This window comes from Osmerus mordax, chromosome 6 (genome assembly GCF_038355195.1).
Source record: "Osmerus mordax isolate fOsmMor3 chromosome 6, fOsmMor3.pri, whole genome shotgun sequence".
Classification (NCBI taxonomy): Eukaryota; Metazoa; Chordata; class Actinopteri; order Osmeriformes; family Osmeridae; genus Osmerus; species Osmerus mordax.
The window spans coordinates 2,247,212-2,272,636 of record NC_090055.1 but is presented as its reverse complement, the minus strand read 5'-3'; the positions used below and the strand labels follow the sequence as shown (position 1 = coordinate 2,272,636).

At 48.3% G+C, this 25,425-nt stretch overlaps 1 protein-coding gene across 3 annotated transcripts in view; it reads left to right on the top strand.

Annotated features, from left to right (window-relative positions):
- The window catches only part of fam131bb (family with sequence similarity 131 member Bb), a 37,038-nt gene extending 14,092 nt beyond the window's left edge, over nucleotides 1–22,946 (top strand). The window contains exons 1-9 of one of the 3 annotated variants that reach the window (XM_067237244.1): nucleotides 7,499–7,605; nucleotides 14,484–14,521; nucleotides 16,335–16,370; nucleotides 16,858–16,951; nucleotides 18,163–18,384; nucleotides 18,596–18,736; nucleotides 20,472–20,767; nucleotides 20,854–21,111; nucleotides 21,353–22,946. In XM_067237244.1, coding sequence (XP_067093345.1) covers nucleotides 7,578–7,605; nucleotides 14,484–14,521; nucleotides 16,335–16,370; nucleotides 16,858–16,951; nucleotides 18,163–18,384; nucleotides 18,596–18,736; nucleotides 20,472–20,767; nucleotides 20,854–21,111; nucleotides 21,353–21,574 — 1,335 coding nt within the window. In that variant the 5' untranslated portion in view covers nucleotides 7,499–7,577 and the 3' untranslated portion in view covers nucleotides 21,575–22,946. Of the gene's footprint in view, nucleotides 1–7,498; nucleotides 7,606–14,483; nucleotides 14,522–16,334; nucleotides 16,371–16,857; nucleotides 16,961–18,162; nucleotides 18,385–18,595; nucleotides 18,737–20,471; nucleotides 20,768–20,853; nucleotides 21,112–21,352 lie in introns of those variants that run through there. The other 2 variants (XM_067237243.1, XM_067237245.1) reach the window with 2 other exon arrangements.
- Nucleotides 22,947–25,425: the final 2,479 nt, after the last annotated feature.

The following is a 25,425-nucleotide window of genomic DNA, read 5'->3' as shown; positions in this document are numbered from 1 at the left end:
TGGATGTGTGTGTAAAAAATCTCCAGCAGTACCCCCCCCTCTCCCCCCCCTTTTCCCCCCCCTCTCTCCCTCTCCCTCTCCCTCTCCCTCTCTCTCTCTCTCTCTCTGGATTCTTGCAACATTCTTCATTCTATGACATCAACCCTGCCTGCCTTTCCTTGTAAGGTCAGAGTGAGGGAACCAGAGAGAGAGAGAGAGAGAGAGAGAGAGGGAGAGAGAGAGAGATAATGGAGGTAAAGACTTGATTAGATACAGATACTAAACTGGTTAGGGGTAAAGAGGGGAACACAAGGGAAAATATTCTGGCCGTAGCACAGAGCCGAAATAAATAAATCTACTCATTGGTCTTTGTTCCAACACTCAACTTGAAACACATAAATAACTTTCTCTTAAAATTTCTGTTTGTTTGCGCTAAACTTTCTGAGAACAGTCATGAACAAGTTCAGGTGTAAAAACGCATTTCTGTTTCATCTGGCACAGAAACAATAAATCCTCATATCCTTAGCAGTGAACGACACCGGGTATCTCCTCAGGCACTGAGGAACTTTCGAAACACTTTGTTGATCTGCCTTTTGCTCAATGTGTTTGTCATGGTGAGTAACCTAAAGATGGATATCAGTATTATAACTCCTGATACTCACATGGAGGATGTGGTTGTAGTGCACATAGACTAACGTCACAGCCAAAAGGACCACACCTCCCATCCTGCACATCTGCTGCTGTTCTGATGAGGCACACACACACACATGCACACACACACACACACGCACACACACACACTCACTCACACACACACACACACACACACACGTACTCACACATACACGTACTCACACACACGCACACACACACCCACACACTCACACATACTCACACACACACACACGTACTCACACGTACACACACATGCACACAGACACACACTCACACATACTCACACACACACACACACACATACTCACACATACACACACACACATGCACACAGACACACACTCACACACGCACACACACACCCACACACTCACACATACTCACACACACAAACACATACTCACACACACACACACACACATGCACACAGACACACACTCACACATACTCACACACCCACACACACACGTACTCACACACACACACACACACATGCACACACTCACACGCACACACTCACACACACACACACACACTCACACACATGCGGCCACTGCTGCCCACACCCTCTTATCACACTAAAGGTGTGATGTGAAACAAGGTGTGTTTGTGGCTCCAGCTGACCCAGTTTCACATCCCTGAGTAATCTATGACCAGATGCAGGTGTAAGTGCTACAGTAGTTTCACAGGGTCATGCAGTGGGCCGTTTCTTGTGTATGTTTCTGGTGGTGAAGTTATCGAGGTAATTGTGCCGCACTGTACTTGACAGTGTGTTTCTGTTTTAAGCCAGGGGTGTTTCTTGATTCACAGTGTGTTTGTGGAGTGGTCTTTGATAGCCTATTGTCCCCCTATGGAATGTTTCCAGACCCTGCCTACTTCCATCAAGGAAAGAACGGCACTTTCCACCGGTACTGCCTGTCTGGCGAGAGAAAAGGTGTTCCCCTGCTCTCAGTGTAATATCTAGTCAGCTATGCCAAAAAACATAGTCTTTCAGGAATTGTACCCATATGCAAGCTCTGTCTATGTTGAATACATTTACATGTATTCATTTAGAAGACGCTTTTATCCAAAGCGACTTCCAAGAGAGAGCTTTACAAAAGAGCATAGGTCACTGATCATAACAATGAGATAGCCCCAAAACATTGCGAGTAGCCAAACATGAAGCACACATTGTGAAAAGCAAATAAGTGCCAATGGGGAGAACCATAAGAGCATGTCGTGCTGTAGAATACAGTTAAGATTATGGTTGAAGTTGGTCTGTATTTCTTATTTCTGTACTTGGCAGGCTGGTGTTTGTCTGTTTGTTTAGTTGAGTTTGATTCGGGCAGTGGGAGGGCAGCTTTGGGGTCCTTCTGTCAGTCTGGAGGTTGGGCTAAAAAAAACAGGAGGCCATCAGAATCAGAGCCAGACAGCCTGGAATGCAGCCAAACCCTGGCATGAGCAGTTTCCCTCCCTCTATCTCTCCTTCCCCTCCCTCCCTCCCTCCCTCCCTCCCTCCCTCCCTCCCTCCCTCCCTCCCTCCCTCCCTCCCTCCCTCCCTCCCTCCCTCCCTCCCTCCCTCCCTCCCTCCCTCCCTCCCTCCCTCCCTCCCTCCCTCCCTCCCTCCCTCCCTCCCTCCCTCCCTCCCTCCCTCCCTCCCTCCCTCCCTCCCTCCCTCTCCCCCTCCCTCCCCCTACCTCCCTCCATTCCTCACCCATCCATGCCTAAGGAGGCTCTACCTCCTCCCCTCTTTTTCTTCTCCTCCTTCTATCTCTTTCCCTACCCTGTGAGTGAGTCATTACCTGCACATATCTTGCAGCCAAGTTAATATCCTGCTTTCAATCCAGCTTTGGAGACTGGCTATCACACACCAACACACATTTCAATACGCTGCATTTCTTTACTCCCAGAGACAATCTTGCACCTTTAATTCAGTTTACAGTTCCATGGGGCAATTGTTCAGAAATATTCACCACCAGATCTTTTCCGATTTTCCAAAGAGTCTCTAAGGAAAATAAGCAGATTCATATTTTGACAATACATATTGTTCCAATATTGGAAAGATCCCTGTACAGCCAATTGTCTCTCTCCCAAAATCACAGCTACCTATTGCAAATTCAGACCGCAGTTCTACATTCAGCCAGCAGATGTCAGTATAACCTTCATCGGCAGCACTCAGGAGGCCAGCTCCAAGGGAGGGAGAGGGAGGTGGCAGGTAACAGGAGACAGGAGGACACTGATAGGGTATGGAAAGAGCGACTGATTGACATGGACGTTTAGGAGAACAGACAGCAGGACAGGTCTGCAGGTGCAGATGGTTTGACTGTAAGCACCAGATGAACTCTAAACCGAGCGGCCGTCTAGACAAGAGGAGGAAACAGGGAATGTAGGGTAAGTGCAGGGGAGAACTAAGATCTTTCTAAATAATAGAGGATAGCTGGGATCTTATTAAAAACCTCAGCGTTACCCTGTCACACACACACACACAGCGTCATACTACCCAGCCAAAACATTGAACTTGCAACAATGATAACCCGGCTTAGTCCTACAACATTAAAGAGCGTCTTTATAATAAACAGAATCCACTCACCTAAATATGGTTGTTGAAGGTTGAATCGTGTTTGCGTGACGGCCATCTTTGCAACAGCTCATGTGTCACAGATGAGATTACTGTCAAGGCCCGGTCCCCTCATGGTTGGCCTTGCCTTACAATGACAGGCCGTGTCATAGATCACAGCACTGCCACAGCTGTGCGTGTGTGTGTCTGTGTGTGTGTGTGTGTGTGTGTGTGAGAGTATGGACACATCTGTATACGTGGGCTTGTATGTTCATGGGGATCTCAGTGTTTGTACACACTGGCCTAAGATCTTCATGCCACCCATATCCAGGGTTAAACACACCCGTTGTCTGAGCAGACTGTGAAAGAGATGCTGGAGATGAAGGAGAGTTAAGAGAATCAGAGGGGGGGTACTGACTGGCTGAGAAAGTCATGGTGATTGACAGACGGAGAGAGATTTAAGACACTATCTTTTAGGGGGAGAGAAGAAAAAAGAGATAGACACTGAGATTGAGAACTGCAGGGACAGAGAGAGAGAGAGAGAGAGAGAGATGGAGTGAGAGAGAGAGAAGGAGAGAGAGAGTTGTGGAGAGAGAGAGATAGAGAGAGAGTTGTGGAGAGAGAGAGAGAGAGTTGTGGAGAGAGAGAGATAGAGAGAGAGAGTTGTGGAGAGAGAGAGAGAGAGAGAGAGAGAGAAGGAGAGAGAGAGTTAGTTGTGGAGAGAGAGAGATACAGAGAGAGAGAAGGAGAGAGAGAGTTAGTTGTGGAGAGAGAGAGATACAGAGAGAGAGAAGGAGAGAGAGAGTTAGTTGTGGAGAGAGATACAGAGAGAGAGAAGGAGAGAGAGAGTTAGTTGTGGAGAGAGAGATACAGAGAGAGAGAAGGAGAGAGAGAGTTAGTTGTGGAGAGAGAGAGATACAGAGAGAGAGAAGGAGAGAGAGAGTTAGTTGTGGAGAGAGAGAGAGATACAGAGAGAGAGAAGGAGAGAGAGAGTTAGTTGTGGAGAGAGAGAGAGAGAGATACAGAGAGAGAGAAGGAGAGAGAGAGTTAGTTGTGGAGAGAGAGAGAGATACAGAGAGAGAGAATGAGAGATAGAGTTAGTTGTGGAGAGAGAGAGAGATACAGAGAGAGAGAAGGAGAGAGAGAGTTAGTTGTGGAGAGAGAGAGAGATACAGAGAGAGAGAAGGAGAGAGAGAGTTAGTTGTGGAGAGAGAGAGAGATACAGAGAGAGAGAAGGAGAGAGAGAGTTAGTTGTGGAGAGAGAGAGAGATACAGAGAGAGAGAAGGAGAGAGAGAGTTAGTTGTGGAGAGAGAGAGAGATACAGAGAGAGAGAAGGAGAGAGAGAGTTAGTTGTGGAGAGAGAGAGAGATACAGAGAGAGAGAAGGAGAGAGAGAGTTAGTTGTGGAGAGAGAGAGATACAGAGAGAGAGAAGGAGAGAGAGAGTTAGTTGTGGAGAGAGAGAGAGATACAGAGAGAGAGAAGGAGAGAGAGAGTTAGTTGTGGAGAGAGAGAGAGATACAGAGAGAGAGAAGGAGAGAGAGAGTTAGTTGTGGAGAGAGAGAGATACAGAGAGAGAGAAGGAGAGAGAGAGTTAGTTGTGGAGAGAGAGAGATACAGAGAGAGAGAAGGAGAGAGAGAGTTAGTTGTGGAGAGAGAGAGCTACAGAGAGAGAGAAGGAGAGAGAGAGTTAGTTGTGGAGAGAGAGAGAGTTAGTTGTGGAGAGAGAGAGAGATACAGAGAGAGAGAAGGAGAGAGAGAGTTAGTTGTGGAGAGAGATACAGAGAGAGAGAAGGAGAGAGAGAGTTAGTTGTGGAGAGAGAGCTACAGAGAGAGAGAAGGAGAGAGAGAGTTAGTTGTGGAGAGAGAGAGAGAGAGTTAGTTGTGGAGAGAGAGAGAGATACAGAGAGAGAGAAGGAGAGAGAGAGTTAGTTGTGGAGAGAGAGAGAGCTACAGAGGGAAGCTCTGGGGTCCACATGCTACTCAACCGCTAATGAAAGAGATCAGAGGGAGGTAGTGTATCTAGATGGGGGTCACAATGTTGTAGTTTATCTCTGTTCCCTGGATGAGGTGGGCTCCCTCTAACCCTCCCCGTCCTCCCCCTCTCCCACCCCACACTGCTCTCTCCTCCCCCCTCCTTCTCCCTCACACAACATACCGAAACACAAACACTGTGCTGGCCTCCCATAAACAATGCAGGATCGGGGAAGATTAAAGCTGAACGGCCTGTCTAGTTCTCGTACACAATCAGAGTTGAACCCTCTCTCATCCTCCCCCTGTTTCTCTTTCTCTACTCCCCCAAATCCCTCTCCCTTTCACTTTCTTTCTTTCCCTCCCCCACTTTATCTCTCGTTCTCTCTCTTTCAGGCCTCCTCCCCCCCCGCTCCCTCTCTCTCTCTCTCTCTCTCTCTCTCTCTCTCTCTCTCTCTCTCTCTCTCTCTCTCTCTCTCTCTCTCTCTCTCTCTCTCTCTCTCTCTCTCTCTCTCTCTCTCTCTCTCTCTCACTCTCTCTCTCTGTCCCCTGTGGAATACTAATTTGAGCGTCTTCTCCTCACCTCTGCTCCGCCTTGCATGACTCAATGCTTCTCCCGCCTTCCCCCACCACTACCCCCGTCTGCCCCTCCCTCGTCTTCTCCCTCCATCTGGCCCCATAGCTTCCCGGCTTTCTGCCTCTCCTAGTGTGTGTTAAGTCAAGGAAACATTATTGACCATAACTGCCCTCCCCCCCCCCCCCCCCCCCCCCCTTCACTCCCCCTGAACGTGCCTGCGTCATTTGGCAGGCAAACCCTTAGAGAAACAGGGCATAAATATATAATCAGCCCTGAGAGAGAGGGGGCATGGGCCATCCTGGATGGACAGAAATAGAGAGACAGAAACAGAGGTAGGGAAAAAAGAGAGGAGGGGATGGACGGATGGACGGAGGGAAAGATGGAGAGATAAGGAGAGGGAATGGTGGAAGGTGAATATAGATTTGTTTCGAGGCACATGGAGGTCAGAGGAGAGAAAAGAGGGATGGAGAGAGAGAGAGAGTTGGATGAGGGAGATATGCAGATAAAATAGCCACTCCTCTCATTGTTTTTGTCACCAGAGGGAGGGGGTGGGGTAGGAAAGAGAGAGGAAGATTCAGCGATGGAAAGAGATAGGGAGGGAGGGATGCAGGGATGGAAAGTGAAGGAGGGAGGCAAAAAGAGAGGGAAGCAGAACAGAGCATGAGAGGATCGATGTCTAAAATGACAGAACAGAAAGAGAGAGAGAGAGAGAGAGGTGGGATCTGGAGATGTGACTGGAGAGGAATACCCTCTTCTCTCACTATTGCCAATACTGGCCCAGTGTGTGCATGCGAGCGCGTGCGCCTGCATGCATTCTTTGAACGCAGCGTGTGTGCGAGACAGACGGACAGAAAGAGGAGGAGTTTGGAGGGAGGAGAGAGGGTGGGTGCTGAAAAGAGGGAGGGGAGAAGAATTGAGGAGCATGGAGGAGGAGGAGGAGGAGAGGCGATAGGGAACAGCTGCAGTGCATTGTTAGGCAGAGCGTGCACGGGAGAGGGAGACAGAGAGAGAGACCCCCATTTTAGATGAGGAATACTACAGCAGTGCAGTGATATCCACAACAATGACAACAATGGCATCCAACCGCTCTCCTGCCCTCTCCTGCCCACTGATCCTCTAACAGCATCCCAATGCTTTCACTATGTATTCTCTCTCTAATGGAAGCTTGGCTCTCTTCATGTTACTCTCTGGAAGTCTTACTTCCTTTGTGATTCCTCTACTTGACACCTGATGAAGTCGATAAGATTTTTTTTTTAAGGATCGAGAAAAAATAGAATTTCTGTAAATTTCGTAATCAGCTTACGTGATTTCTAAATGCTCTAATTAAGTGCAGTGATTTAGATGCCCTCTGTTGCAGAATAGAGGGTAAAAAATCACAGTATTAGTAATGATCATATGATCATAAACATTTTCATAGTAAAAGGGTAACAATGTCCCTATTGACAATACTCGTGATACAGCTAATGAAGATAAGGATGATAATAATTATATGGATAATAATAATTATAACAATATTATTGCTGCTTATTTACTTATCGCTCTCCCTTAGGCATACTGACTTACTAACCGGATCTTCCAAGACTGTGTGAGAGAGAAGGAGGGATAGAGAGACAGAGGGAGAGAAAGAAAAGAGAGAGGGAGGGACCGAGCGAGTGAGCAAGCGCAGGAGGGAGGGGAAGAGAGAGAAAGAGAGCGAGAGCGCAGGGAGCACTGGGGAGACGAGCGGGGCGAGCTAGTAAAGAGAAAGAGAGAGAGAAAGCAAGAGAGAGAGAGAGAGAGAGAATGCATGGTGTCAAGGTAACGCTTCCTTGCTTGTATCCAGGGCCTTTGTGAATACACCATGGGATGCATCGGCTCCAGGAGACTCAGTAAGGACTGCTCTTCTTCTTCTTCTTCTCTGGTGGCGGGCGGGGGAGACGGGGGGGGACGGGGGTCCTGCTCCAGACCGGGGGTGTGGAGGACAGGAGACAGGCTGGCGTGCGTGTGTGTGAGTGTGTGTTCTCCAGGCTCCGTGCGGAGCGTGTGGTGGCTCTGAGGCGTGCGGGGTGGGGATGGGATGGCTGCTAGCCGTGTAGCCTTGTTTAGATCGAGGCTTCAGGATTCACGTTTAGCCAAGATGTCAGAGACGATGATGTGTGTTCAAATGTGCTGGCTGCTGTGTGCCCTCCCTCCTCCCTCGCTCCTTTCCTCCTCGGATTTCTGATGCCGCTTGTCAGTATGTGTGTCCGTGTGTGTGTTTGTGTGGGAGGCAAAGAGAGAGGGATGGAGGGAAGGAGAGAGGGATTGAAAGGCTATCATGGTCCTTGTTTATAGTGAGGGAGAGAAAGAGAATGGGAGATATGGGGAAGCATGCCGTGCTTGGGAGCGCTGGCGTGGTGTGGTGTGACGTGCCCTGATGGAGGGAGAGACGGAGAGAGAGAGAGAAGGAGAGGGAAGGACAGGGGCAACGGAGGAAGACATGCTTCGTTTTATCGCAGGCAGAGGAGAGGAGACGGAAGGAGGGAGATGGAAGGAGGGGAGAGAGAGGGAGGGGGTTGATACGTGAGCAGAAGAGTACTCTTGATTGCATGGAGCATTACAGGTTGGGACTGTCCTGGAAAATACCCGGTTCATGAAATGTTAAGTAAATTACCTTCAGGGCTGGACGTGTTGAGAGTGAGCGAGAGACAGAGCGAGAGACAGAGCGAGAGAGAGAGAGAGAGAGATTGAGAGAGAGAGAGAGAGAGAGAGAGAGCATAAAAAACAGGGCATATGCTTTAGAGACATTCCCAGTAGACATCTTACATGCAAGTGTGCATGCAAAACAAACAAACAATAACATTGTTACAATAAGCAAACCAGAACACACTGAAGTGTCCTCTGAAGACGTTGTCATAATTCAGTGTTCTGTTTTGAACCCTGGAAAATGTACATGAAGGGTTTTCCCCATTCTTAATACGAACACAAAGTACTTACACTAAGTTCGTGAAATTGTGAAATATTCATGATCCGTTAAGGCGGCTACAATTGTAGAGATGGACTCTAAAGATGTGGTGACAAATAGACATCCAGAGGTGGGTTTGTCTTCAAGATCACATCCAGCTCAGATCCAGAAGGCTGCCATCACTGTAGGGTTAGATCACCTCCAAACCAGGTTACAGTCAGACTTGGCCAACAGAAGAGGATCTTAGTGACAAAAAAGGTTAATTCCTCTCTTCCCCACGTACAGTTATACATAACAGAAGTCAATTAAACGATAAGAAGGCCTAAAAATAACCAGAACATGAATTTGGTTGGCTGAGCAGATGTGTGGAAGCCAGGCTTCTGCAGTTCTCCTCACAGTAGCAGAATGTTTGTTGTGTCAGACAACAGCTTCAGAGCAGGTTTCCTGCACAACACGGACACCCTGAGAAGTAGAAACAGATAAGCTGGACAGGAAAAAAAGCCATTGGCTTCATTGCAGATAAACAGTCTGTAAATAGTCGTAGGTGCCCTGGGTGCTGTGACTAAGAACCGACTGATTACCAGGGCGATGGCTCTTGCTTCTCACTGGAACAGTTGTTGATATTGTTAGCGATGGAAATGCAGTGCATTCGTATTCCTACCAAGGCCTAGCTGCTGGGATTTCACCCACAGAGGTGAACCGAAAGCCGGCGATTTGAAAGCCAGCAGCCTTGATGGCTAAAGCTCGGGAGTGGTGTGTGTTTATCCTGGGTGAGGATGGCTTTAGTGTCCACAATCGATCAGCCTTCTCAGCTGCAGCTTCCTGCCAACCAAGAATCCACTGGAGAACAGCAGGTGCTCCACGATCCTGTAGTAAAGAGGCTAATGTGTTTGTCTGCTCCTGGGGTAACCTTATATCCTATCTAGAGTATCTCTGTGTACTCCTGTTAGAGTTAGGATATCTGCCAGTAACATCATGTGGGTGTGGGGCCATGGCTATCTTAAAACATAACAGTCTGCAGTCGGCTATTCATGGAAGACGAAGAAAATACATAACATGCATCATTTTAGTCAATCTACAGGTATGTTACAGATACCGTCTTGACTATCTAGTCCACGTTGCTGTTACACAGCTGTTGACTGTAGCCAGCGCCGTGGCAAGGCTGGATCGTCCTCAACCTGTTCCAGAATGAGGTGAACTGGAGCCTGTTGAGTTGGTGCAGCTACAGTAGGACATCCATCCTGGCCGTGGCTGCCCCTGTTTCTGTGACATACATACAAAGCGGGCTATGCAGCACCTGCCGAGGGGCGAGCAGGGGATCTGGGGGGGTCTGGGGCCGAGGGGCGAGCAGGGCGTCAGGGAGGGTCTGGGGTCGAGGGGCGTGCAGGGCGTCTGGGAGGGTCTGGGGTCGAGGGGCGAGCAGGGCGTCAGGGAGGGTCTGGGGTCGAGGGGCGAGCAGGGCGTCTGGGAGGGTCTGGGGCCGAGGGTTGAGCAGGGCATCTGGGAGGGTCTGGGGTCGAGGGGCGAGCAGGGCATCTGGGAGGGTCTGGGGTCGAGGGGCGAGCAGGGCGTCAGGGAGGGTCTGTGGTCGAGGGGCGAGCAGGATGTCTGGGAGGGTCTGGGGCCGAGGGGCGAGCAGGGCGTCTGGGAGGGTCTGGGGTCGAGGGGCGAGCAGGGCGTCTGGGAGGGTCTGGGGCCGAGGGTTGAGAAGGGCGTCAGGGAGGGTCTGGGGTCGAGGGGCGAGCAGGGCGTCTGGGAGGGTCTGGGGCCGAGGGTTGAGCAGGGCGTCTGGGAGGGTCTGGGGGCGAGCAGGGCATCTGGGAGGGTCTGGGGTCGAGGGGCGAGCAGGGCGTCAGGGAGGGTCTGTGGTCGAGGGGCGAGCAGGATGTCTGGGAGGGTCTGGGGTCGAGGGGCGAGCAGGGCGTCTGGGAGGGTCTGGGGCCGAGGGGCGAGCAGGGCGTCTGGGAGGGTCTGGGGGCGAGGGGCGAGCAGGGCGTCTGGGAGGGTCTGGGGCCGAGGGGCGAGCAGGGCGTCTGGGAGGGTCTGGGGGCGAGGGGATGGTCCACATTGGATAAATGTAGGTAGGCATGAGCATTGTTGGTTGAGTGATTCTGAATAGGCTGTGCTTGATACTGGCATCTGCTGCGCATCAATGTAACTCTGGAAATTTGATGTTTAATGTGTTTTTTTTGTGTGAAGTAAAGTTTCACCTTGGGCGAAAAAGAAAGTATAACACTTATAACAACACTGTGTCCACTGATGGGTGGTACAGTAGAGAGAATGATTAACAGGAGAGTGTCTGTGTGTGTGTGTGTGTGTGCGTGCTTGTCAATGCTTAGTATGACGTTTCTGCTGACACTAGCCAGGCATTATGAGCAGATTCTGATGATGTAGCTTGAACCAGAGTGTGTGTGTCTGTGCAGACACACTCTTCCAGGGAGGGGTGGTATGATGGTGTCTGTGTAGGCGTGTTTGTATGCGTGTTCTTACCCATCACCTTATCCTCATTATGTTGGTGATGATAGTATGTTACAGGGAGGGATTCCCTGACATTGATTGGTTTAAAAGTGCAGACACAATATGAAGGAAAGTCACAAGACACCCAAACACTGCACCTCTACATTACTGCTGATCCCATTCACCGTCGCAAAGAAAGACATGATGGATGATAACTGAATTGGCCTGAACAGACAAGGTGAATGACTAAGAGGTGGTATACTCAAGTGAGACTGCATGTGTGTGTGTGCGTGAGTGTGCGATGTTTGTCATCATGGTTTACATTGTTTCTGGTGCGCAATCAGTGAGTGTCAGGCTTGTTAGGTAGCAATCCCTTAATCAGTGTACAGTACGTGGAAGAAACAGAGAGAGAGAGAGTGAGATTTGGAGTGTGTGTGTGCGCGTCTACATGAGATTGCATGTGTGTGTGGGTGCAGTGTTGATCCTCGCTGTACAGTGACTCAGCCTCCGAGTGAGTTATAAAACTGACACGCATCGCCGTGAAAGGAGGAGAGCGTTATCATGGCATCTTTGAGTGTGCACATGGTGGCAAATGTTATCCTTATCCGCTAATACCGATAAGGGAACAGGGCGTCACGGTGACAGGCAATCTGCAGGTTCGCTACGTGTGGTAATAATGAGAAAAGGTGACTAAAATGGGTTATCAGCAAGGGAAACAGACATTACCATCAACCTTAATGTAGGAGACCAATGTGTGTGGGTATCTTAGCCCAGCGACAGCACACCTATGTAAACGAACACCTCATGAATATTCAGGATTAAGGATGATAATAAGACAATATTCAGTCCAGCAACCTGCCTTACTCGTCTCCACTTCCGGAGGGCCAGGGTTGATGCGCTTGTGCTGCTGTAACCTACTTAGCCCGGAGCAGCGAAGAGAACCTGCTCTCCACGAGGCTGCCAGATTAAATGACTGGGAGGAGCAATGAGCCATGTCACACCCTCGCATGATGGGGACATGTAGTATTGCGTGGGATAGGTGACAGGGCAAAGCCATGCCATCTTTTCAGGAAAAGAGGCAGGGCAGTCATCCATGGATGGGTGACAGCAGTCACGCTCCTCAGCCGCGCAGACTCCCAATCCCGTCTAAAACATCTGGAGCTCCGGTGCTCAGCTGTTTCCCTGACGACTCTCGGCTCAATAACGCGGCATCTGCCCTCAACAGCTAGTCCAATTAAAGTCTAAACACCGGCATCCCACCATGTGAACTAGCCTTGCCGCAGCTTCCACGATATTAACGAACAGCCTCCCGGTTATTTGCTTGCTGCAGGGTATCTACGGTTTAAAATGGACAGATGACGTTCAAACCCGAGCTGACAGAGCAGCCGCTGCAGATCTTTGGTCGTTCGTTCCGCACGGCCGCCTCACTCCTCCCCTCCCCTCCCCGTCTCTCTCTCCCGGCAGTGCTCGTCTCCCCCACGGCTGCAGGGGGGTATCCAGCGTCGTAGCGCAGTGTGGGAGGCAGAGCGCCAGGGGAGAGAGCTGGCTCAGAGATGGTCATGTGCTCTGTTGTTGTCGTTGTTCATTCGAGGAGGGTTTCTGTCTTCTTAAGTGTAGCTTACTGCATTTTCCGACCATTCTTACGTTGAACCAGAGCAACCTTAAACAAACACACTAAAACACAGGCCAAGACTATTTTTTTTAATCAATGGTATTCAGAGATTTTAGGGGTAGCTATGGTAATTCAATTAGTTAATGTCTCCTAACCATTTATATCTTCCAATAAAAAAATAGATTTGTATGTAGATTATCCTCACTGTTGCGGCGTCGCCTGAAGACTTACTCAAAGACCGCCCACACGAAGCAGCACATATATAGACTGTGGATAAAGGACGGGTTTGCTTTGACTGTGTGGTTGTGTACAGGCGAGCAATCCATAGAATAGTGTTGTGTGTGCAGCCAGGCTTCTCGTGATGTGATTCATGAGGGGGCGGATGTGACGGTTTTGTTAATCTGATAATTGTCTAAACGCATCTGAGGTTGGGGGTAGGGTGTGTCTGTGTGTGTGTGTGTGTGTGAGTTGGGGGGTAGGGTGTGTGTGTGTGTGTTGACCATACATGCCAGTGTTTGTGTGCCTATAGATAGAAAATAACACACATCCCAACACCCAGGCCTTCTGGAGGGAGGAAACAGTATGACTTAATGGACTAATAGTGTTTTTATACACCTGTGTTGTGATAGATCAGATTAGAGAGGTCATACCAACCGGACAGGTCGATCAGGTCATTTCAAAGTCGGACAGACTGTTAGGTCTGGTCTGGGAAACCAAGAATCAATTGAGAAAAAATAAATCCAATCCTTCCATCCAAGTTGATGCCCAATTCTAAGCAGCATTCCACTGTTTATTTTGGCAATGATGAGCGGTGATGGGACTGATTAGGTGAAAGTGAAAATGCGGGGGGTTGGGATTGATTGCTCTGGCCTAGCTGCGCCCTTGCCTCCCTGAGGGAGGGAATGAACAAGCCCAGTGATCTGATAGGACTGGATTGCTGGACAGGAGGCTGGTTGACAGTGGAACTCTGACACATGGAGGACCAGACGCTGGAGTATCAGTGGGTCAGTGGGTCAAAAACAGAAGTAGACCTGGAGGAGAGCTGCTCTATGTGTCCACCCTCTAGACAAACTGAAATGTTTGATTCAACACCCCTGGGGTCAATACACACACACGTGCACACACACATGCACACACATACACACACAGATCATGCAAGAGGGAGTTCCCCTGAGAGACACACACAGGCACACACACACACGCACAGATCATACAAGAGTGAGTCCCCCTGAGACACACACACACAGGCACACACAGGCACACACACACACAGATCATACAGACGTGAGTCCCCTTGAGAGACACACAGGGATCAGAGACACACTGCTAGAGAGAGCACCCGGCACCCAGAGACCACTGCTGTATTTAAACTCCATTACCACCACTGTCTCGTTAATTAAACCAGTGTTTTAATTAGGATTTGGACAGACTGGAAGAGGGGAGGTATAATAATATTCATTAATCCAACAGTGAGATTATACTTCTGGTACCCTTCGTTCTGAGTCTCCCCTGACCACTGTATTGATTCTTTATACATTATTCTAAACTCTTCACGGCTCCTACCTTGATGTAAATTGTTACCTGATTGGGGAACTGTAGGAATCATTAAATATGTGTCTTGAGGTCCTCTGGGTTAGTGAGAAAAGTCTTTCTGTTTTGAATGTTAACCTTCTTTTTCTCTTGTCTCTCTCTCTCTCTTTTCACACCATTTCTCCTTTTTGCCTCTCTTCTTGTCTCTCCCGCTCTTTCCACAGCGGCAGATGGAGTGCCAGTACAGAAGGATGGGGAACAGGTAAGCCTGCCACTCATCGCAATGGCTAACAGTGGCACTTCTCCACAATTGCGCAGCTGTCCCATGACCCCAAATGGCTCCCAGCAGTGGACTGCGTAGTACGGCAGTGGATCCAAGATGGCTACCGACACAAGTCCAGTTTAAGCCAGCTCAAACTTAACGTGCCTGCTGCCACAGATACCACGGATGCCCACTGCTTCTGCTAGTAGCGTAGCCCTGCTAAAGCACACGCAAATGTTGGTCTAACTTCCACCTCACTCAAAATGGCGGGCGTAGCTGGAAGGACGACCAACACGTAGGGTCGGCTCATTGCTGTTGCTATGACGGCCGCTGCTTGTTCTCTGACTGTCAGAGTCATTGCTCAGGGCTGGTTCATGGTAGAAAAGTAGGAACATCACCCCTCCTCCTCCTTTTCACACCTCAACCCTCTGTCATGCTCATTCTGTCAGCTCCTCCCATCTTAGCGACCGTCGCAAAACGGATCCAAAGCGCTAACCAATCCGTCAGGAACAGGGAAGGTGCCCTAAGCCATAAAAGTCTTCCTTTCCCTCCACCAAATGTACTGTGGATCCATTATTTATGTCTGAGCCCCACTATGACTCTCCAAACTAAAGAGAAAAATATCACAGCGTCAACATCAACGCTAGCTGGACTCCACAGACCAGTATTAAATAAAAGAGTCCACTGCTCCACCAGGCTCTAAGTCCAGGGCTAAAGCTCTCGTCCAATCCACAGAGAGGTTGGGAGGGAAGGGGGTGTAGGGTGAGGAGAAGGAGGGAGGGAGCCAGAGAGAGAAGGAGGGAGGGAGAGGGGAAGAAGACGAGAGGAGGGATGGGCTGTCTTCCCACATCCAGGGAGTCATGGCGTCTGTGTCCCAGCGCTGCGCTCCCCTCCCCCCCCCCCCCCCCCCCCACCAGGGGTCTGCCAGTGACGTCCAGATGATAGATGGATGGAGGCAGGGTGACAGGAGCGACTGCTTATCTCCTCGGTCACCATCTCCCTCCTGTTAGCCTCAGCCTTGTGTCTGTCTGTAGCCAGAGATACCGTCACAATACAACACTGACACTGCTGCCTTTGCCCCTCTCTCACACACACACACACACACACACACACACGCGCCTGCACGCACGCACACACACAAACACACACACCCGCACAGGCGTGCATGGATGCACATGCACGAACCGGCTTACAGAAACATAACAAATACACACATGAGCACTCATGTAGCGCCCAGTCATACATACACAGACACACAAGCCTGATGCACGGGCCTCCTCCGGCTTAGCCCGTTTTTTATTCTTCTGTAGGAGATGTAGCAAGAGAGAGAGAGAGAGAGAGAGAGCGAGAGAGAGATACAGACAGACAGAGAGAGAGAGAGAGATACAGACAGACAGAGAGAGAGAGAGAGAGAAAGAGAGAGAGAGAGCGAGAGAGAAAGGAGAGAGAGTCATTCATTCATAACATATACACTCTTAACTGAACAACTATGTACTGATCCCCCTTTCAACCCCTCCTTTCTCTCTGTTGCTCCGGTCTTTGATTCCCTGTTTTTTTTTCTTCTTCTTCTTGGGAAACCACATATATATTTGTCTCTCCTCTTTCTTCTTCTTTTGTCCTCCCTCCATCATATTCCAATTCTGCATGTCGGTTGTACAATCTCCCTCTGTCACAATCTCTCTCCTGCCTCATTCGCCCTGTCTTCTTCCATTTCCCCCCACGCACGTCAACCTCTCTCGTCTCCTCTCTCTCTCTCTTTCTCTCACTGCCCCTTCTGTCCCCATCCCTCTCTCCTCCTATTTTTCTCCCTCAGCATGGACCTTCAGAATTTTCATGGGAAGGAATCAATGTAAGTGTTGTGATTTCATTCCTTCATGTATCTTTCTTCCTCAATCTGTTTGTTTTCCTTTTGATTTGATTTACCTCACCTTTGGTGTCGACTCAGTCCTCCCCTCACCACCCATCCTAACTGTTCTTTGAGTGTCTCCTTCAGTTAAGTGGTGGTGCACTAGGGAGCAGGGCTAACGGTTAATGAGCACTGTCGTCTCATTGAAAGCAGACCAAAACCTACACTTCCCATCAGGCAACTCAACGCTGCCAAGCAGGAAACTGGTCCGAAAATGGATCCTTATGAATTCTGGGAAATGTAGTCTTTTTGTGTCTCTTCTCTAATCCTGTCCTGACTTCCCCCCCCCCAAAAGTAAAAACCTTACACTAATCCAGTATCTATTATCACTTCTCCTTTCCATTCACACCTAAAACATATCTGTGTTCTGGCACCATCTTTTCCACCATCCCTATTTTCTTCATCCTATCGCTATCCTCCCTTCCTCTAGCTGTCTATGGAAGACACCACGTCGATCCTGCCTCGACTGAAGAGGAACTCCAACGCCTATGGAATCGGCGCTCTTGCTAAGTCCTCTCTGACAGGTGTGTCAGGTGTGTGTTTGTCCTGTAACTGGTAAAGAGACCCCATGTGAGCTCCCGTCTGCCCAGACGCTGGAGCCCACATGGCACCCAACTGGGTTCCCCTGAATCACTTCCTCCCACATTTTGATACGATACGTCAATGGCTCCGCATTGATGGAAAATCACCGAGCCCAGTGACGGAGCTGGAGGGAAAATATAGCACATCGCATCATCATGTAGCTTGTTACTGTGACGAGAGGTGAGTGGTGAGTGAGAAGTCGAGTTTGTTTTACGTTAAGTGGTTTTGAAAGAGCAGAATCCTTTCGTGTCTGGCATTCTTGTTGTTCTGTTCTCCAGTGTGTGTGTGTGTGTGTGTGTGTGTGTGTGTATATACCTGTGCAATTGGCAGTGTGTCAGTGGTTTCAACAAGTATGTTCTCAGTGTACTGATTGAGTCCAGCTGTCGTACAGTGCGGTGTATTTGAGTGATGTGCAAGGAAATATATTGCATTGCAGAATGTCACTCTGCAGAGGCAGTTTGCAGTGTAGTATAGATGCTTCCTCGAAATCCAATATTTAATGCATAAACCTCATTTCCATATGCTTCCGCGTATTCAATACACTTCCAGAGCAGCACTGACTAGACAGGGATTTCAATATTAGAATCATCATCTTGGTCACATTAAATATAGAGGGAATCTATTATGCAAACATTAGACTGCCTCCTAAACGTCCTGGCCAAGTCAGATTCCATCGTGTTGGAGTCAGCTGCATAGAAGCGACAGGAAGTGCAGGGCTGTTTGCTTACCCAGCCTAGCTTAGCAGAGGAGAGCAAGTCATCATGTCAACAAGCCAAGCTCTCATTACTCACAACCCATCGCCATCTCACCTCCATTAACCTCCTCCGTATCCCAGGGTGTACACCAACCTTCCACTTCATCATTATTATTATTTTTTGCATTATAAAAACAATCCACCAATGCGCCACCCCCACCCCCCCCTCCACTAACTTATTTAACCATCCATGCCATGTTCAGCAAGGCCCTTGTTTAACAGCTCTCATTCAGAGGCCTTCCAACATGGGGTCCAAGAACACATCGCTCCAAGGTCTTGGTGATGATATAGCGTTTTGGTCTCCCCCCCCCCTCGTCTCCCCCCTCTTCCTCACCATCTCCTCCTCCCTCTTCCTCACCATCTCCTCCTCCTCCTTTCTCTGATCTACGCTCCGTCCAGTTTCCCGCTCTATGAAGGACAAGGTGACTAAGCCCACAGGGATGGCCCAGGGTCGGGTGGCGCACATGATCGAGTGGCAGAACTGGGGCATGCAGACTGTGGGCGCGGGAGGCGTGATGCAGCCCCGCATCTCCACCCAGGAGCGGGAGAACGAGAGGCGGTTGGAGAACGACGCCTACAGCGACCTCAGCGATGGAGAGAAGGAAGCACGCTTTGCTGCAGGTTGGCGCTCCCGAGTTGAGGGTTTACGACTGAACCTGGCAACTCTGAACTTGGCAACCCTCAGCAGTGCCGCAAGAGTTCAGCTAATTAGCTGGGCGCATTGCCAGCTAACTTGCATGGCCTCCTAGCTGATTAAGCAGAAATGGCAGCCAGCTGAACCTAGAGGTGACTTTGACCCTCACTGACTTGACCTCTAACCTCTGACCTTCAGGTATCCTGCAGCAGTTTGCGATCTCCCAGGCGACGCTCATGGCCTGGACCTCCATGGACGGGGAGAGCATGAGGTCGGGATCCAATCAGGGCAGTGTGGCACACCTCAGCGAGGTCAACCAGGAGAGCATCACCAGCCGAGGTAAGGGTTGACAGTTATGAACTGCATTAATGCCTGCAATTACTCTATAAACGGTCACAATTTTTGTTTTACAGTGTTTTGAAGTTTTAAAAAATTACAGTAGCCAAATTGATCTTTTTTTTTTTTTATTATGTTGGGAAAAAAGGCTTATGTGTGTAGACCTAATGTGGATAATTATCTATATTAAGCAAGTTAAAAAACTGAAAGCTGCCATTAAAAACAATAAATGGGTGCATATCAAACCATAAACTTTCAATACAGTAGGCTAAGCTTGGGAGCAGACGAAACTGAAGAGTAGCCTATCGGCTATAGGACATGCGTCATTTTCTCCGTAACTAAGACATCTATTCCATCTCTTCCTCTCGCCAGCAGGGTTAACTCAATGCTCATTTCACATTCGCAAACACGGCCTGGGGGAACGCAAGACAAGGGATTTCATCAGTATAAATAGTACACTCGGTCATTATTATTCCACATCGCAATGTTGTTAGTTTAAAACGCCCGTGTGTTCTTTCATCTCATGCGATAACGCGTTCTGACAGAGTCGGAAAAATCGGAATGCGCCTTTTGAATGCGTTTTTTGTAGGTGTACGCCACACGTTTTTTGTAGGTGTACGCTACACGTGAAAGATGCGTTAGTTAGTTTTAATTACAGTTTCATCCAGCAATGACACAAATAAGTTAAGAATCAGGCTGCAGAGTTTGTACTTAAGGGAGGTTAGCGGCTGAGAGTGTGCAGTGTATTTTTGACAGCCTTTTTGGTCATTAAAGTGATGAACCGGCCATCCATATAGTCTAGGAAAGCTCTCAGCACTGCTACACAGTAGGCTATCTGGACTGCACACCTTGAGGTCATTTTGTCAGAAAATATGTACTTCATCCCACAACCAGTAAGATGTATGTAAGTTTGATTTACACAGCTCTGTCTTTTTGACTGCCCCTGTACACATATCTGCCAGGCCAGCAAGCATACACCAACACATAAACTGATATGCTTCTATTAAATTGCTGCTAATGCACAAAAACATTACATTACATTTTACATTTATTCCTTTAGCAGATGCTTTTATCCAAAGCGACTTCCAAGAGAGAGCTTTACAAAGTGCATAGGTCACTGATCATAACAATGAGATAGCCACAAAAACATTGCGAGTAGCCAAAACATGAAGCACACATTGTGAACAACCAAAGTAAGTGCCAAAGGGAAGAACCATAAGAGCATGTAGCGAGCAAAACAGCGGTTATACTTCAAAAGTTTCATATCTGGTCATCGATCAGGGGAGAATATTAGCCCCCTGTGTCTATGGAGATAAATCTCACAGTGGAAAATGAGATGGCAAAGCAAGTATGACTCACCCATCAAATAAAGGAATATCAGGATGGTAGCTGTCTGAAGGATGTGTCAGTAGAGGAGTAGACAGGGCCTCTGGGCCTGGGGACAAACACAGTTATAGTGTTTTATCATATCTATGTTCTCTGGTTAGAGTTTGAATTAAGTTTTTAGCTCAGAGATAACGGGTTCTGGCAGGGGTTTGTTCCTGGTCAGAAGGTACCACCTTTTCCCAGAGCCTGCAAAGTTTCAGTCTTGATTTGCACATTCGTGTATTTGTGTAACAAAGAATCCTATTTTGATCATTCCGGACTCCGCATTCCAGATCAATCCAAACCAAAATGCAACGGGTTCGAGGAAATTGAGGACGTTATTTTCACCCTCTTCCTCTTTTGGTCTCCTCAGACCAGATCCTCCACCACTCCACCGCGGACGTGTGGCCGCATACCTACGTCTCCCAGGGCCTCTACTGCCTCTCCTCCTCCGACGCCTGGGAGCCAATCAGCAACGAGCCCTCCGGCGTGGCTTCTCCCGCCGCCGGCTCCTACGCCATGGCGGGCGGGGAAGGCTACGAGGCGAACACGGCCGCCCACTTCATGACCCAGCAGCAGCAGCAGCACAGCCAGCTGCAACAGCTGCAACAGCTGCAGCAGATCCAGCATTACCAGCAGCAACAGCTCCTGCAGTACCAGCAGCAACAGGTCAGATAAACGGGCACTCTGGGAGAGGGTTGGGGTGTGAGAATTAGATACGGGTTCACGGATGCCTGAATCCCTTCTCCTTCCAGTCCCTAGAGCACAGGCTGCACAGTGCCAATCACTCCTTGCAAGCCACGCCCAACAGCACCATCCACAGTCTGGCCCCTCCCACTCATCCGCCGTTGGTGGACCTTTGGGGGGCGGGACAGATGGAGTCCTATCCGATGGAGGGAGGAGGGTTCATGGGCGTGTCTGCGGTGGTGGAGCCCGGCTTAGCGGTCCAGTCTACGGTGGAGATGGGGAACGAACACTCCCCTCTCCTGGAACAACAGGAGGATGACATCAAGGTGAGGTCACGTGAAGGAACAGAGGTCATTTAAGATCATTCCGTTGTAGAGGTCATACATGACATCTATAGGTCAAAACATGAGGTTGACGCGTTTCATTTTGTTGAAAGCAACTGCTACACGTTTTTTTTATTTTTACGTTAGATTTTTCATGATGCTCGGTTTTGTGGCGACGTTAAAATGTTGTGGGACTTTGTGAGCTCAAAGTGCCACCAGAGTAAGCCCTTCCTGTTCTTCACAGGAAGAGGAAGTGACACTGTGCATGGAGCCGGAGTCCATGACGCTGACCCCACCCACACGAGGAGACGATTCCCCCGCTACTGGAGGCAGTAGTCCAGGGCAACCAGCAGTAGAGCCAATCACGGAATGGAAGACCTCTGATGTCACTTCCACCATCGCTCAGACGTTAGAGGAGAAGAAAGAGGAGGAGGAGGGGTCAGCTGCTTCCATGACAACCAACTGAGGGATGGCGGGGTTATGAGACTCCTGACAGACTGACCCTGGAGTCAGGAGAGACTGAGCGTAATAATCAAATATTTATCAATTAATCTGTTCCTTTTCAGGTATCGAACACGTAATTTGTTTGGGTCAGGTAATGACCTCTTAATACTGCTGAGAGACAGTGGGGGATGAGGGAGCTGACTCACACAGAGACAACTGTTGGCGCGACAGAGAATATTCTTTTCTTTTGGAGCCTTACGTCCCCCGTGAGATGGATTAGGGGATGAAGGGAGGACCGACAGAAGAAAGAAGGGATGTGGAGATGAAGAAAGACAAGCACCAAATGACGATGCATTAGGGAGATAAAACGACATGGGAAACAACGAGTAGGGGAAATAAACATGCATGCTTTTTCAAAGACAGATGTGACTATGTCGTCGTCTTACAATGATTATAAAAATCCATAGTAAAAACATTATAGTGATAACAATAATTTTTCTAATAAAGAAAAAAAAAACAGGTCACAAAAATGTATGTATAAGTGTATGATAAACATATAGGAAGGAAAACATTTTTTTTTTCAATTTTGTCTCTTGTCGGAGAGAGCTACTCTGTTTACAGTCAAGATTATACACATTCAGAATGACATCATCATATTTACATCCCCATACCTTTAAAGAACAGCAACATCCACCAAGTGTAGTTTACTCTTGGTTCTTTGACACTCTGGCACCACAGCATATAGTCTGCCAAACAAAGCAGATAGCCCCTAAGGCCCCCAAATCACTTAAGGTTGCGCCTCAAATTTGATCATCCTGTAACAGGCCAATTTAATCTCGATCTGGACCCTGCAATCTCTCAATTGTGTGAAATATCAGATCAATCCTCATAAAGTCTGCTTGGTGAACCCCCCTGCTCTATGATGCTTTGGCACCCGGATGCCCAAGGCATGAAGCGGGCACTAACCTCCCTGTTGACTGCACACACAACACTGCACACACAGCACTGCACACACAGCACAGCACTGCACACACAGCACTGCACACACAGCACTGCACACAAAGCACTGCACATACAGCACTGCACACACAGCACTGCTCACACAGCACTGCACATACAGCACTGCACACACAGCACTGCACACACAGCACTGCTCACACAGCACTGCACACACAGCACTGCACACACAGCACTGCTCACACAGCACTGCACACACAACACTGCACACACAGCACTGCACACACAGCACTGCACACACAGCACTGCACACACAGCACTGCACAGATACGGATTGTACTGCAGTCTAAGTCCTGCTCTGTCCTTCTGTGTGTATTTTTCTTCAGAGTACTATGGAGTACCTGTACTATACAGCACCGTATAGGCTTTGCACTGAACCATACTACTACAGTTGTAGCGGTTTAGACTGAGAGGGTCTGTCTGCTTACATGGACAGAGGAGAGGAGAGCTGTAGACCGAATCTATTTGCACTGATGCAATCCAAGAGATCGGAGGATGCCTTTGGACTGTGATGTTCAAACCCCTAGTTACTATTCGGAGAACGCTCCCTGCATCACCAAGAACCAAAACATCACCACTGGAAAACGTGGATCCTCATCTCTTGTAACAAGCCCAGTATGTACTCAAGGCTGGAGGAAGAGAACACTATGGAATGTTCTAGAAGGTCTAGACGAAGGCCCTGGTTCTGTGGATTCCGATTTTTGTTTGGGTGTCTGCTCATGGGACAGTTTTCACGAGGCAAAGAACACCTTCAAATGTCTAAAAGACAGCTGTATAAATTGGATGTGGATTAAAAAAAAAAAAATATGTGCACACACACACGCAATATATAAATTCCAACCAGTTGCATACAGACAGAACATGAGTCTCCAGAAGGATTTATGGCCACATTGCCACACAGATGTCCTGTAAATAGTGAGTATGCGCACCTTTTCTCTTTCCTTCTTAATCCACTGTCGGTTCTTTATTTTTCTACTCGTCATCATCCCAAATTCTTTTGGGGGATCTCTCTTTTTCCCTATCTAGCTCCCAAGTCAAACCTGTGTTTGAGTCATCATGACACACAGTGGAGAAGTAATAACGAACATGGGAATGTCAACGTTGTAAATAGTGTGACCAGAGGCATGTATAGGAATGTTGGATTTCGGTTGTGAAGTCCACCAGTGGAGGGTCAAAGCAACTCCTTGGAGGATTGTCCACCATTCAAGTCATTCAGGGATCAGAACCGAGTAGAACTAGATCTGAGTAGAACTAGATCTGAGTAGAACTAGAACTGGATCGATCAGTGTCTTCCTGCTCATCGTCATGGCGATGAGGACGAGACCCATGCGGGGTGGGATGGCTGAGTAAGCCAGGGTGTGTGTGTGTGTGTGTGTGTGTGTGTGTGTGTGTGTGAAAGAGAAAAGAACTAGTTAACAATGTAGTGTAGTCTACCTGATATTGGAGGAACTGGACTGTCTGCATGAATCACAGAGGAACCGTACACAACACATACTGGTCATGAGTATCTTTCTGTTGTCGGAGAACTTCTCCTTCCACTTTGATGATTGTGTGACAAACTTTTACGATCAAAAAAAAAATGTTTTATTGACTTGAATGATTTATTTCGTGATTGATAATTTATGCAATGTTGGGACAATGTTTATTTTTCTACGGAACAGTTGAAACCCCCCCTCCCGGTATAAATCAAGAATATGAGTCATTGGTGTGTAGGCGGCACAGCTTCGGTAAAACCGCCGCTTCAGACAGAGAAGCTGACTCTCACGTCAGTTACGCTTGGCTGCTTCCCACAACCGCTGGATTTGGAGCTTGAGCACACAGCTGGAACCCTTCACACCATGACCCATATTCATTTATTTATTTAGGAATTATTTGGGGGGGGGGGGGAGATACCATGACAGCTTGTACAAAGTTTATTCTTTTAGGTAGGAATTGGCCTTTTGAGTGGAGGGTAGTATCGTTGTTTTGGTTTCTTGAACCGTTTGGTTCATGACACTATAGCGCAGTCTGCGGCAGATTACAGTGAACCTGCTTGAGTAGCCTTGTAGAATAAATTGTACAATAACAGGATGGTGTTTTCTAAGCAGGGGGTTTATTTGAAAATAGTACCAACACGAAACCACCTAACGGTACTGCCCAAACAAAGGCTTTTTATTTCTTTTTTTGACGATTAAGAAATAAATGAATGAAATAAACGAATAACAAGAAGCCAAATGTATTTTCCTCCGATGTTGTTAACCGACTGATTTTCAGTTGATTTCTTCTTTTGTATCATCCTACTGCCATTTTTCAGTTGCCTAAGCAACTTGTCTGCAGGCATGACACTGTATCTGCTTCTGGTATTTTTGCCTTTCTTCCTCTCTTCCTCCTCTTTCTGTCTCTTTGTACCTGGTCTGTAAATTTGTGTCTGTCTGTCTTTATGTCTGTTGATGTACACGCCTGCTCTCGTTGGAAGAATCACTGCCGGTAAAAAACAACAACTTTAAAACAAATCTTACACTTGACCAAAGGTGGATTTGAGGCAATCAGACATTTAGTATAAATGTTTGATCATTTTGGAACCGCGTGGCACAGAACCTGAAGTAAAAACACTTGTATACAGTTGAAAGGATTGAGTATGTTTTCATTTGAGATGTAACTGGCAATCCCAGTGTGTACCACTCATACCTATGCATGTAGTTGGAAGGTTGTTACAAGATGGTTCTTCCAAATGGTCTCTCTCCCTCCCTCCGATGTGAACCTCTGTCTCTCTCTCCCTCTTTTTCACCCCTTTCCCCTCTCTTTCTCCTGCACGAACCAACCTCCACCCCTCCTTCCTCCCTCTGTCTTTCTCCCTTCTTTCCCATCCTAAACAAC